Genomic DNA, 12,599 nt, shown 5'->3' with positions numbered 1-12,599 from the left:
ATGACAGATTAGGTAAGAAATATTTTGTATTTATTTTTGCAAGAAAGCCATGTTTTTCTGGTTGCCAGATGTGCCAATTTCCAGGATTTCTCTAGGCGAGTTCAAATGGGGAAGGGAATCTATGGTGAAAGTACAAGATGTATTTTTGTTGTCTGTGAAGTTTCAAAACTATCAGTCTTCTCGCTCTCTATGTGGCCAGCTTAATCAAATGGAGACAGAACTGATCAATCTCTGTTGAATCAGTCATTTCTTTTTCTTTGTGAATTTCATTTTAGGGACACAAAGCCAGTTTCTATATTGTGTTCATCTTAGCTCACATACTCCCTCTGCTGAGAGTGGCAGTCGCTGCCAGGGTTCCCAGGCAGAGCTGCAAGAATTTTTGAAAATCTGCTGGTGAATCAGAATGTAAAATAAGGCCAGGCCCCTCTTTGGATTCTTTCTGTTCATGCCCCTACATGTCATGACCACCAGCCCTAGTCAAAGGTCCTATGGCATGCTCACTCTGCTGCAGTCTGTTGTGAAACCAGCAGCTTCACATCCTGTTGTCACAGGAAGCTCTGTGAAGCGTCATCTGGCTGTGATCTGCTACCTTTCATGAATGGTATAGGTACAACTTAGAATCAGATGTCAGGCTCTTCAGACATTGAGACCATGATAGCTCAAAAACAATTAGCAGGCACCACAGTGGACCACTAATTTTATATTCCCATCCATTCACCAGTCTAGTTAATATAATAACTGGTTGTCTATAAGTGGTTTCAGAGAAGACTTCTGATGGGAATTAAGAGAACTTTATTTCCATGGTTTATTTGATGTGATGTATTATTTTTTTAACATTTGTTTTATTTTTTGAGAGAGACAGAACACGAGTGGGGGAGGGGCAGAGAGAGAGGGAGACACAGAATGTGAAGCAGGCTCCAGGCTCTGAGCGGTCAGCACAGAGCCTGACACAGGGCTCGAACTCACAAACCGTGAGACCATGACTTGAGCTGAAGTCGGACACTTAACCGACCGAGCCACCCAGGTGCCCCTATTTGATGTAATTTAGAAATGCATTCTCCTCGGGGCACCTGGGTAATTCAGTCAGTTGGGCATCCGACTTTGGCTCAGTTTCTGACTTCAAGCCCCACGCTGGGCTCGCTGCTGTCAGACTGTCAGCACAGAGTCTACTTTGGATCCTCTGTCCTGCTCTCTTTACCCCTCCCCCGCTTGCACTCTCCCCAAAATAAATAAATATTAGAAAAAAAAAAAAAAAGAAATGCATTCTCCTCACAACTCAGTAGCTTCAGAAACAAAATTAGAGTCTGAGCACTGGTTCTGCTTTGGACTGGATGAATTTGGCCAGCCTGTCCACCTTGTCCTACATGTCCAGCAATGTGCTTATCCAAGAAAATGTTTCAAAAACTAGGTATAGCATAAAACTATAAAACCAGCAGTTTCTTTTCTAAATGTTTATATATGCCACAAACAAATCATGCTGAAAAAAAGAATCTGTTAAAATATTCTGTCCTGGGATGCCTCCGTGGCTCAGTCAGTTGAGCATCCGACTTCGGCTCAGGTCGTGATCTCATGGCTTGTGAGTTCGAGCCCCGTGTCAGGCTCTGTGCAGACAGCTCAAAGCCTGGAGCTGCTTTGGATTTTGTGTCTCCCTCTCTCTCTGCCCCTCCTCCACTCACACTCTGTCTCTCTCAAAGATAAACAAACATAAATAAACAAACAAACAAATATTCTGTCCTTTGGTAATCCTGTATCATTTTACTTTTTTCCTAAGCCTGAAATACATGCATTATTCCCCATTTCACAGGAGAGAAAACGGGAGATATTTGAATGGCATAAAACCAGCTGTGAGCAGGAAACAGAATTAGACCTACCTGAGGAAAACAAAAACCTTTAAAAATTACATTTTGGTGCATCCTAATTTAAGTTATAAGCCCATATATAAAGGCATAGAACCCCAACATATGCATCTACTCTGTGTGCCTATTGTTGCAGTGACCTTCCATTATATTCCATTAATGAATATATGATATCAGGAGTATACCACCCTAAACCTGTATCAGTTTTGGAGGTTGCTGATGCAAACTCTTAGAAGTGGATATATCAGGATTAGGTTTGTTTTTCAGTCAACTGAAACAATAATGACTTGAAACAAGTTTTAGTTGTTTTTTTGTTTTTTTTTCTGTTATGTAAAAAGAAGTCTGAAGAATATTCAGGGGCCAGCATGGCAGCTGCATGGTCACTGGGGACCCAAGCGCCTTCCACCTTTCAACTTGACTAGGGTTTCCATCCCCGAGGTTACCTGTTGGTCCAAGAGCAGTTTGGGCAGTTGCAGTCATCCCAAGGTTCGCCACACAATCATCCCTTTCATCTCTGGCAGAACTGCCGTGGCCACACCAGGCAGGCACAGGAGGCTGGGTTATGCAGTCTTACAGAGGGTCACATTGCTGTCCCAAATGAAACTGAGGTTCAAATACTGACAGATAAGGAGAATGCATATTGAGTGGCAAGTCATTATCTCTGCCATAGCTAGGAAAAAATGAGACTCCTCACAATCTGTGTCTTCTACCTTCCCAAACCATATAGGCAAACGACGAAAATCCAATCCAAAACCCCTTGTTCTGAGTGAAGCTAGAAAGCAGTTAATGATCTACAGACTACCTCAGGTCCTCCGGCTGCACCTTAAAAGATTCAGGTGAGCTTGCTCTGGGGCCTTCCAGGTGGCTGTGAGCTGTGGGGATAGCTGCTTCAAAGGCTTTGGTATTGGGAGGGGAAGCCTGTTCCCTAGAGACCTTGCACTTTTCTGTGGCGATTAAATGTTGGAACCGGGGACAGGGCTTTAGCCCTTACAGCCCTGTTTAACCAGCTAGCCTGCACTGCGTGTCCATGCTTAAAGATTTTCTAGCCTCCCTTGCGCTTACATAGAGTCATCTTCAGAATCTAGCATGATATAATCTGAAAAAAAAAGGCAGGCAGTAAACTACAACAAGGTTATTTTAGGGATTTCTAGTTTCAGAGTACATCATGGAACATTCACAGGAAATATATGTGGATACTGATCACTGTTTTATTGATGCAAAAACCAAATCTGGAAGGTTATGTTTTCTCATTTCTCTTGTTTTACCTTCCTCTGCCTATGATAGCATATGCTATTTTTTACTAGTAAGAAATTTATATCTATGTTTTAGGTGGTCTGGCCGTAATCATCGAGAGAAGATTGGGGTCCATGTCGTCTTTGACCAGGTATTAAACATGGAACCTTACTGCTGCAGGGACATGCTCTCCTCTCTTGACAAAGAGACCTTTGCCTATGATCTCTCCGCAGTGGTCATGCATCACGGGAAAGGGTTTGGCTCAGGACACTACACAGCCTATTGCTACAACACAGAGGGAGGTGCGTGCGCTTTACTCTGTGGGGTGGGGGACACGGAAGAGGGTTGGTTTGTCCACATTCCATCACTTCCCTTTTATTTCATCTTTAGGGGGATATTGCATACATTAAAATCCAGTGGAAAGAATTACAAAAGTTGGATTCAAATTTTGGATATATCACCAAGTGACAACCTAAGATTGCCCTAAGAATTGACAGGAACTGACACATGTAAAAGTACTTAGCATGGTCCCTAGCACATAATGCTCAATTAATGTTAGATGTTCTATTATTTTTTAAAAAATTATTTTTAATGTTTATTTATTTTTGAGAGAGAGAGAGAGAGCGAGCGAGACAGAATTCAAAGCAGGTTCCAGGCTCTGAGCTGTCAGCACAGAGCCTGACACAGGGCTCAAGCTCACAAACTGTGAGATCATGACCTGAGCCGAAGTCGGATGCTTAATCGACTGAGCCACCCAGGCGCCCCTGGACATTCTATTAATAATGCTTCTGCAGACCTGTTTCCTTCGTGGTTATGCAGAAATGCTATGGCTTACCTAACCTCATGGAGATAATGTATGAATCTCATTAGCCCCAGCTCATAATAAAGCTGAAGACATTTAAAGAGTGCTTACTATATCCTTACCATGGGAGGTGTGGGGATACAAGGGCTCTCCCAAGGAGCTTTCAGTCCTCGTACCCAGAGCACAGTCTCCCAGGTATTGTACTGAGGCACATGGGCTGCGGATGTGTTTTCAGTAATGAACCCCTTAGCCCTTGAGGCAGCCAGAGTAAAATAACTTTTTATTGCTTCTAAATTTTCCTTTTATCGTTCCTCCATTTACATTTCATCTCTCCTCCTCCTCCTCTTCCCATCTCTTAGCCCCTAGTCTTCAGTCTGTTTTTGTAGAGGCCCTAACGGACAATGGAAAAGCCTGAATAAAAGGAGGACAAAAATTACAGTCAGTCAATATTGTTAGTATTGTGGTGGGGTTTGATGGGGTTAAAGCCAGTGGCTGCAGGGAAGTCTGTTGGTTTCATTTACCTGTCTTTCCCCACCACCAACAATCGGGTTGGCTCTATTCAGAACTCCTCTGTCCCTTTCTTCATCTCCTGGTTTTGCCTGCTGACTGGAAATACAAGTTGGATAGTCATTTTCTCTCTTTCTTTCCTTTGGTTTCCTAGGTTTTTGGGTCCACTGCAATGACTCAAAGCTGAATGTATGCAGTGTCGAGGAAGTGTGCAAAACTCAAGCCTACATCCTTTTTTACACTCAAAGAACAGTTCAGGGCAATGCAAGAATTTCAGAAACCCAACTCCAAGCTCAGGTGCAGCCCAGCAACAACGATGAGGGCAGACCACGGACCTTCCCCTGAATGGGAGGCATGTATCAAGGACTGGCTTGCTTTTAAACTGTTGGTGTTCATACATCTTTCCTCTTATAGGAAATAAGGTTTAGTGCAGGAACAGATTGCTAGGTTTGCCTCACTGGGACTACAGCAGAAGGTGCCAGGTGACTTCCTATCCTATCCTAAAATCTGTAGTCACCTTTCTTTTGAATGGATTTGGGAATTCCCTCTTTGATAAATCAAAAGGAGTAACTTCTATGAAGATTCTTTCATCAGTTGCTTCTGAATATAGAGGATCTGGGTGGAGGAAAGAGGGAGAAAATTGATCATATGCAGCGAGGAGAGCAGCCATGTTTTCTTTCCATTCTGTGACCCCCACTAATCAGGACCTCCTGCAACGCCAGAGGAACCCTCCTGTTGTGAGGAGCCCAGGACAGAGCACATGAGGTGGGGCCCTGGGCTGGCAGCTTGCTGGATGAGATTGGTTCCAGGGCAGGAGGTGAATAATAAGGATTTGTTCCTACAAAGGAAGTAACCATCAGGGGTTCAAAACATGCAGACTTCCTTTTTTAGAGGATAGCAGTGGAAGAGTGGAATGAGATGCATAGAGCAAAATTCCCCCATGCAGAATGGGAGATTTTTCCAGTGTCCTACCCTCCCTGGCTGCTACTGCTGCTGTCACTTAATCATTCCACATCTTCTGAGACTGGTGTGAACAACCCTCTATTCTAAAGAAGGAGCAGTTCATATGGGGAAGCAATACATTGTCCCTGACATGTTCTTTCTTGCATGCTGAGCCTAAGGGCATTCCTGGCTACCCAGTTCTGTAGCATATCCCTGGTTCAGGTGTAGGGCAAGCACATGGTTTGGTTTAAATTGGTGTTTAGGTCAGTTGTCTGAGGCTTTCTCAGAACTCAGTTGAGGAGAGAGGCAGGGATAGCCGGTGGTCCAGGCCATATCTGAATGCCTGTCACCTGTCCTCACCTCCATGCAGCATGCAGCTTTTCTTAGCCTGCAGCTTCTTTGTGGCACCTAGAGGGCTAGAACATTTTTGTTCAACACAAGGTTTGGGAATTTCTGCTTTCCTAGGGCTGAGGAATCTGCCCCCATATGTCCGAACAGTTCACTGCTGCTGGCCCTGGCCTATCTCCTCCTAAATCTGATAATCCCTACTGTTTCTTTATCTAACTACACTCAATCCATCAGAGAAAAAAAGAGTGCCCTGTCCTTAAGTGCTAGTAAAATACATCTTTGTTTTTATACTGGATCAGTTTCTAAGTGGAATGATGGAAACCCTCCACCCCATCAGGCACCACTGAATTTCCCTTCTCAATCCTTCAGTTAGACTCACCAGTAAAAGTGAACGTAAACCAGAAGTCTCATCGTGGGGGCTGCTGAAGTCTGCCTCAACCTGTCATTATGAATGCTCATCTTTTGACTGAGTGTATCATACGAACATTTCAATTCAGGTAGGAATACAGTTGTCACTTGAAGGAAGCAGATGTGGAGGGAGTTTGGGGAAGGGTGGGAGGTTGGGACAAGAGAGGGTTCAAGAATGAGGGTCGTAGCTTAGGGGTGTTGGTGAGCCCCATTTCCAGAGCAGGTCTGTAGCATTTGCTGTTGACCTCTTTTGAGATGAACTCTCCCGTAGGACCTGACAGACAGCACTGAGACATGGAGGAAATTCAGACAGAAAATGGCTCACCCTGATAAGGGGGAGTGACTATATATTTTAAATTAAACTTGCTTTTTCCAACACTGTGAGGTTTCTGTAATATTTAGCTTTTATTTGGAAGCGATAGCGTATGGCATTTTTTATGCTGTTTGGTTTATATTGTCTACTGCAGGCTTTTTTGTATAAGCTTGGCCCAGGGCTCACCCTCTCCTGGACACTGTTTTAAAGTGTCACAGCTGCCCTTGCTGCCAGAGGCTCTGATGTAAAGGTATACTCTCTAGATCCACGTTTTTTAAGTTGGCAGGATTGGTGAAGACTTTTTTGTGGCAATGGAAAAGCCCATTAACTCAAAAAAAAAAAAAAAGAGAGAGAGAGAGTAAGAAGGAAAGGAAAATATAAATTGTGCCTCATCTTCCTTTGAATGCTGTACTTTATTCTAGAAAAAGAGAACTTACAAATGGAAAAGAACTAATAGAGCAGCTACTTCATCCCTCAGGCTGTCTAGGGGGAAATACTTCAGAAAAATGAACATTTAATGGAAAATTAAAAGATCTTCAAACTTAATTTTTAAAAATAGTTTTATACCAAATATTTATAAGAATTATTAAGCAGATTTAAGGATTTTGTAAAATAAGTGCTTAACTTAGCTGAGCACCCACATATCAAATTAATAAAATGGTTTAAAGGGAGTTGGACCAGAAACCACTAGAGTCCTCGCTGAGCTGCAAACTCTCGAAGGTGCCCCTGCAGTCACAGACACCTCAGGTACCCAGAGGCAGCAGCACTAGACGCTGTTGAGAAGTTAGTATTTATGGAGATTTTTATTAAAGAGTTCCCTGCTGCATAAGCCGATGGCTATTGTGCGGGAAGTGTCCCTTTGCCTTTAATTTATTTGCATATTGGAGGTAGATGGATTTCTTAGTTGCATCTTACTTTAAATCGAAACATTCTAAAGAGAAGAAAATAAGAACCAGGTAGAAGTTGACTAGATGCTGCCAAATCAAACCCAAGATCTCCTAACTGAACCTTACGGGCCTGCTTCTCCCAGGCAAGTAGTTCGAGTCCCGTTCCAGGAACCCTTTGTAGTTGGCTGGTGTGTTTACTTCCTGCTGTAGCCAGCCAAGATGAATGCACCCTGGCCCTCAAAAAGGATCTTTACCTCAATCTAGCTTGACCCTCATCCTTGTGGTTGCCTCCGAGATGAGCATCCATGCTAGTGTTAAAAAAAAAAAAAAATTAGGAATGCCCTCAACAGCCAGGAACTGAAGCTCTTATTAAATGGCAGGCAGAGCTCTTGCCAGCTTTGATCCAGTCCCCTCTTGGGCTGAGGGGGGCAGTGCCACACTGTAAAGAATTTCCAGATGTCTCTTAAAATGTCATGAATAAAATTAGAAACTGTAGAAGTGTTAATGTGTCCTATGGACTCAATAGCAGAGTTTATTTTTGGTTTTAATGGCAAGGCTTCTAGCGTCAATGATTGTACAAGTTCCCTTCTCTGGCTGTGCTTCCAGTTCCATCCCAGTGCAAGAACTAGTGAAGTGGGTTGGCCTGGCAGTGGGGCATGGCCCTAACCAGGCCCCAGAAGCCTGAGAGAGGTCGACAGTAGGACAGAACGAAAACTTGGTTGGGTATGGGGGGGTGGGATGTGGGTGGGCAGGCAGGGAGGGGGAAATGGAGTTTGTTCTACTTATTGATAAAGCTTTGTGAACTAATTTTATACAATTCATAACATTTGGTGCCTTGTACCCAGTTATGGTTTGCATGGGATTGAAAAGATTAAGTGAGGGAAAGGATGCCTCCGTATCATTTTAAGTGGCAAATGGGTCTGTACAGTGTAAAGGACATTTGGTATCAGACTTTGTAAAAGCATTTCATTTCATGTGTGTAAAAGATAATTATTACCAGCAAATTCTGAAATTTTACTGTAATGTCCAAAATCTTTGGATTTGTCACTATTCATCAAATGGCTGCTTTCCAAGGCAGACTATGTCCCCTATTCTTTTTCACCACTCCTTTTATGTTCCAAACATTAACTCGGGCCTTTTCAGGTAGGCTGGGAGTGCTACCTCTTCCTAAACATATACTATATACCCTTGCCGGGTTATACCTTATAAGTGGAAGGGTTGCTTTCCAGCTGGTTGGGAGAGCACAAATGTTCAGAAAGGGCCTTTTTTTCTAATGCTGGGCAACTTAGGGTAGAAGTCAAACAAAAATGATTCCTCCTGAGGTATTACTTTCATTAGTTCTGAAGTTCTTTTGCACAAAATTTCAGGAAGCAGTGTAGAACACAACCTCCTATATGTGAACCTTGAGATTGTAAGGCAAGCCCAGTGCACTGTGTAATATGCAAAAGAGAAGGCTCAAAGAACCTGTCCCAGCCACCCCCGCCCCAGCCCCTTTCCTGGCAGGTGCTGACTAGAATGGTGCTGAGTGGCTGTGGAAGGGGAGAAGACCCAGTCTGCTCACCTGCAGGGCTGTTTATAGCCTGTTCCTTTTACTCTGACCTTAAGGTTTCCAATGAGCTCATGAGACTTCACCAAAGGGTGTTTAGAAAGCTCACCACTTGAAGCACATTTGATAACCGGTTCCCTCAGCCTAATTACTGGCCTAATTAGGTGAGGAGGTTGTACCTTTGGAGCAAAATCTCCCATGGCAACTTAGTTTTTTTTTTACCGGGTAAGTATGCACCTCCCTGGTGGTGGTTCCTTTTTTTCAAGTCAGCACTAAAGCTAAAAAGCGCCTTCTAAATATGACTGTGAGTTTAGTTTTGTATCTTCCACCTTTAACCATTCTCTTGGTCTAGGGCTTTGACTTGAACCAAGTGTTACCTTATTCTTTCAACCCACACATTGCTCTAAATACACCATAGCCACTAGGGCATTAAGGCAAATGGTCATTTTTGTGGACTCTTTCCTTACTTCTGCTGGCATGTTTCCATTTAAAATCTAAATAGGTAGTAGAAGAGATTTTCATAGTACTGTTAACCAGCCAGGGCTGAATATCACGTCACCAATGTAAAATGGACTTCCCTTGGGGAGGGTGTTGTGTTGGAATGATAAAAGCCAGCATTTTCATTTACAAAATTAATGACTGTTCATCAAAATTTTGGGAAATTGTAGACTTGAGAGCTTTACTTGCTAAATTCTTAACACTTGAGGAATGAAGCCAGTTTAAATGAAACTTTACCATGCCAGTATTATGGCTTTATAAACTGACTAACAGTAAATGAAGCTATAACATTAAATTTTGAGTGAAATGTGAATTATGCTTTTGGAAGCTGCCATGTCATCATTGCTGGATTTTTCTTTTCAACTTTAAAAAACCTTTTAAAATAGACTTTTCAGTTGTGAGTAGGATCGGGTTGCCGACTTCAAGGATCTGTTTCCTACCAATGAAGGACAGGAGGTGCTGGTATTTGTCTTAGTGGTCTGATACAGATATGAACGGGCTTAGAATCTATGCTATGGCTTAAAAGTTTCCTTCCTGGTCACCATTTGGGAGGTGATGGCTTCAAACCTAAGCCTTGCTCTCATGTATATGACCCTTCCTCATCGTAACACCCAGTAAGTTACAAAACTATCAAATCATCTGTGGTCCCAGTATAGATAGATTCTTAGAGGGTGAGGGCTTCGTGGTAAGCTAGCCACAGGCCTGAATTCACAGCTCAAACTCTTCCCTAACAGGTGGGACCTACCCGATCAATACAAGAGAATGGTGCTTTTTAAAATACATATACAATCTAATTCTCAATCAGATTTCTTAATGAGATTTATGCCAGTAGGGTCAAGAAGGACTGTTTTGTCCTATTTACCTTTTGTGAACAGATTGCTAGACATCTGTCAACTCTAACAATTAGGCCACTGTGGTGCATTCATACTGACCTCCCTTTCCAATTCATGTCCTTTAATCCCATACTAGTTCCACAGGAGACTTGGCATGGAAAAGCAGGATTTTAAAAAATGCCTAGTAGATGGGGTGCCTGGCTGGCTCAGTTGGAAGATCATGTGACTTCTGATCTCGGGATTGTGAATTTGAGCCCCATGTTGGGTGTACAGACTACTTAAATAAACTTTAAAAATAAAACAAAATAATAAGGATAAAAATACCTAGAATAAATCAAGTAGAAAAAAATGGCCATGGGGAACTTGTCTCTATTTCCACATCTTTCTGAGCCTACATGAGTCTTTTCCATGCCAGTTCCTTTCATATTCCATTTCCAAAGAACTCCAAACTCCTGGACAGTGGCACTACCATGACTTTTAGGGTCAGAAAACATTTCCTTGGGAAGAAAGCAGCTTCCTCAAGCAGTTTCTTTAGTGCCCACTGCCCAGGCTTGCTTACACCTTGCCTCCACCTGCACATCACTGCCCTCTTTCTACCAACAAATCCCACTCTATTACAGCAACAATGCCCCCTTGGTGCCTGGAAAACCCACCTGGTGCACTAAAATGCTATGCAACACCGAATGGCTTCTTCCTCTAGTTCTGCTCAAAAATGGAAATTCCTCAAAAATAAGTTTCCTCTTATGTTCACATCAAGTACAATGGCTACAGTTTCCTTTTTTTTTTTTTCAATATGAAGCAAACCACCTCTGTTACAATCCATGTTTGAGGCTTGTTCCTGTCTCTTTTGAGTGTGAAATATAAATCATGTTTTTATGATTTTTGTAAATCTTGACTTTTTACACCTTGTTTTTGTAAGCCGAAGTTTCTTATTAAAAGAATAAAATGATTTGTCTTTGCGTGCAGTCTTTATTCCAAATATTTGTTAAAATACCATTAGGTTATTCCTCAGGACAAGAGCAAAAATCACCCCCTGCAGAAACTTTGGACCTATGTACAGAACTTTATAGAACAGAGGACAACACTTTGGCTGAAGCCTGACTGCTGACCAGAGAATGGAGTTCTGAGTGGGCTCAACGAAGAAAAGGCAATCGGGAAGGGAAGGTGCCCGTCTGAATGAAACTTCAACTTCCATCAGGGAAAGTCTTGTGATGGTCAAAGATTGGAGGCTGTTTTTGGAAGGTTCGAGTACAGCACAGGGAGTTCCATGTGTCTGCAATCAGACGACAGGACAACGGGTGGCATTAGAAATGTAAAAGCCTGAAGGGAAATTAGGAAGAGACTCAAAATTTCTTGCAATGTCTGTAAACATATTTAACTAGGAGTAGCCAAGGGCCTTATGTCAAGTCTCCTTCATTTTATAAACAGAAGATAAAAATTATTGCTTCTCTCTGCCTTTAGGGCTCCTAGACACGCAGAACAGTAGTTAAGTGCTTACCTATTTGGCTATACCCCTGGCTGAGGGGCCATTAGATCAATGTCACTCAAATTCCTGGCCAGCCAAACGCCTGCAGCAAAAAGTCCCAAATTGAGGATCAAGTTCCTGGAAAAAGAATATTTGATTAACCCTGTGCTCACTGAGTCACTTGTCTTTAATGAAACATACCACGAGTAAAGGTTTACCATCACCACCCTGGAAAAACCTCCCGGGGGCACAAAGACTGTTCTAGAACTGCAGGAAGGTAGATCTTTACGAAGGCAGGTTGCCCACGACCCACGTGGTTACTTGCTTGGCAGTCGTTCCTGTGTCTAACGGGATCAAATGCAAAAGCCAATCAAACACTCGCCCAGGGCTGAAAAGCCTGTGCGCTGGCGCCTCTTCTTCCCGGGTCCCCTGGTCAGGGTGAGATTCTGTAGGCAGCCCAGTAACTGAAAAGATCGCTTTTGCCGCACGGGAACTCTCCCAGTCAAGGACCTCTCCAAAGCACACCCAGAGTCACTGCGAGGCCAAAACGCTGGCAAATGTAAAGGCGCCAGGTTGGGCGAAGATGGGAAGTATGGGAGGTGTGTATAGGGGAGCGGAGGGCCAGAAAAGGACAAGTTCCCGGACTTCGGTTACCTCCGGAAATCGTTCCTGTCGGTGGCGAAGCGGTAGACGCCCCGAAGCCAATCTCCCACGTTGTCCGGAATTTCGGGAGCTTCATTCGCCGCGCCCGGGGCGCTCACCCCGACCCCACTGGAAGCCATAGTAGTACCCTCGAGATCCACAAGGCCTCGCCCGACGCACCGTGTCGGCGCCGGAGGATACGCAACTTCCGGTCTTGCACTTCCGCCGGCTACGGACCGGCAGGGGGCGCAGCTGCTCCAGAGAGGTCGGGCGCCCGGGTGAGAGAACTCCTGGGCTGCGCGTCCCCGAGCTCCTCAAG

The 12,599-nt window shown here is 43.7% G+C and overlaps 2 protein-coding genes across 5 annotated transcripts in view; one reads left to right on the top strand and one right to left on the bottom strand.

Moving 5' to 3' along the window:
- USP49 (ubiquitin specific peptidase 49) overlaps positions 1-11,122 on the top strand; it is an 82,945-nt gene extending 71,823 nt beyond the window's left edge. The window contains exons 5-8 of one of the 4 annotated variants that reach the window (XR_013555622.2): positions 2,584-2,692; positions 3,186-3,391; positions 4,553-6,185; positions 6,832-11,122. Coding sequence is in view for 2 of the 4 variants with exons in the window: in XM_060615497.3 (XP_060471480.1) it covers positions 2,584-2,692; positions 3,186-3,391; positions 4,553-4,743 (506 nt within the window). In the remaining 2 variants the exon portion in view is untranslated. Of the gene's footprint in view, positions 1-2,583; positions 2,693-3,185; positions 3,392-4,552 lie in introns of all 4 variants that reach the window. The other 3 variants (XR_013555621.2, XM_060615497.3, XM_060615496.3) reach the window with 3 other exon arrangements.
- TOMM6 (translocase of outer mitochondrial membrane 6) lies at positions 11,123-12,540 on the bottom strand. Its single transcript, XM_060615528.3, has 3 exons — positions 12,293-12,540; positions 11,672-11,776; positions 11,123-11,446 (listed from the first exon to the last, which is right to left on the bottom strand). Exons 1-2 carry the CDS (start codon positions 12,418-12,420, stop codon positions 11,680-11,682), a joined length of 225 nt encoding a protein of 74 aa, XP_060471511.1. The 5' UTR covers positions 12,421-12,540; the 3' UTR covers positions 11,123-11,446; positions 11,672-11,679.
- Between the last annotated feature and the right edge of the window lie 59 nt (positions 12,541-12,599).

Source organism: Panthera onca, chromosome B2, assembly GCF_046562875.1.
Source record: "Panthera onca isolate mPanOnc1 chromosome B2, mPanOnc1 haplotype 2, whole genome shotgun sequence".
Classification (NCBI taxonomy): domain Eukaryota; kingdom Metazoa; phylum Chordata; class Mammalia; order Carnivora; family Felidae; genus Panthera; species Panthera onca.
Note: the sequence above shows the minus strand (reverse complement) of the source record. Positions and strands in the feature narration are given on the sequence as shown.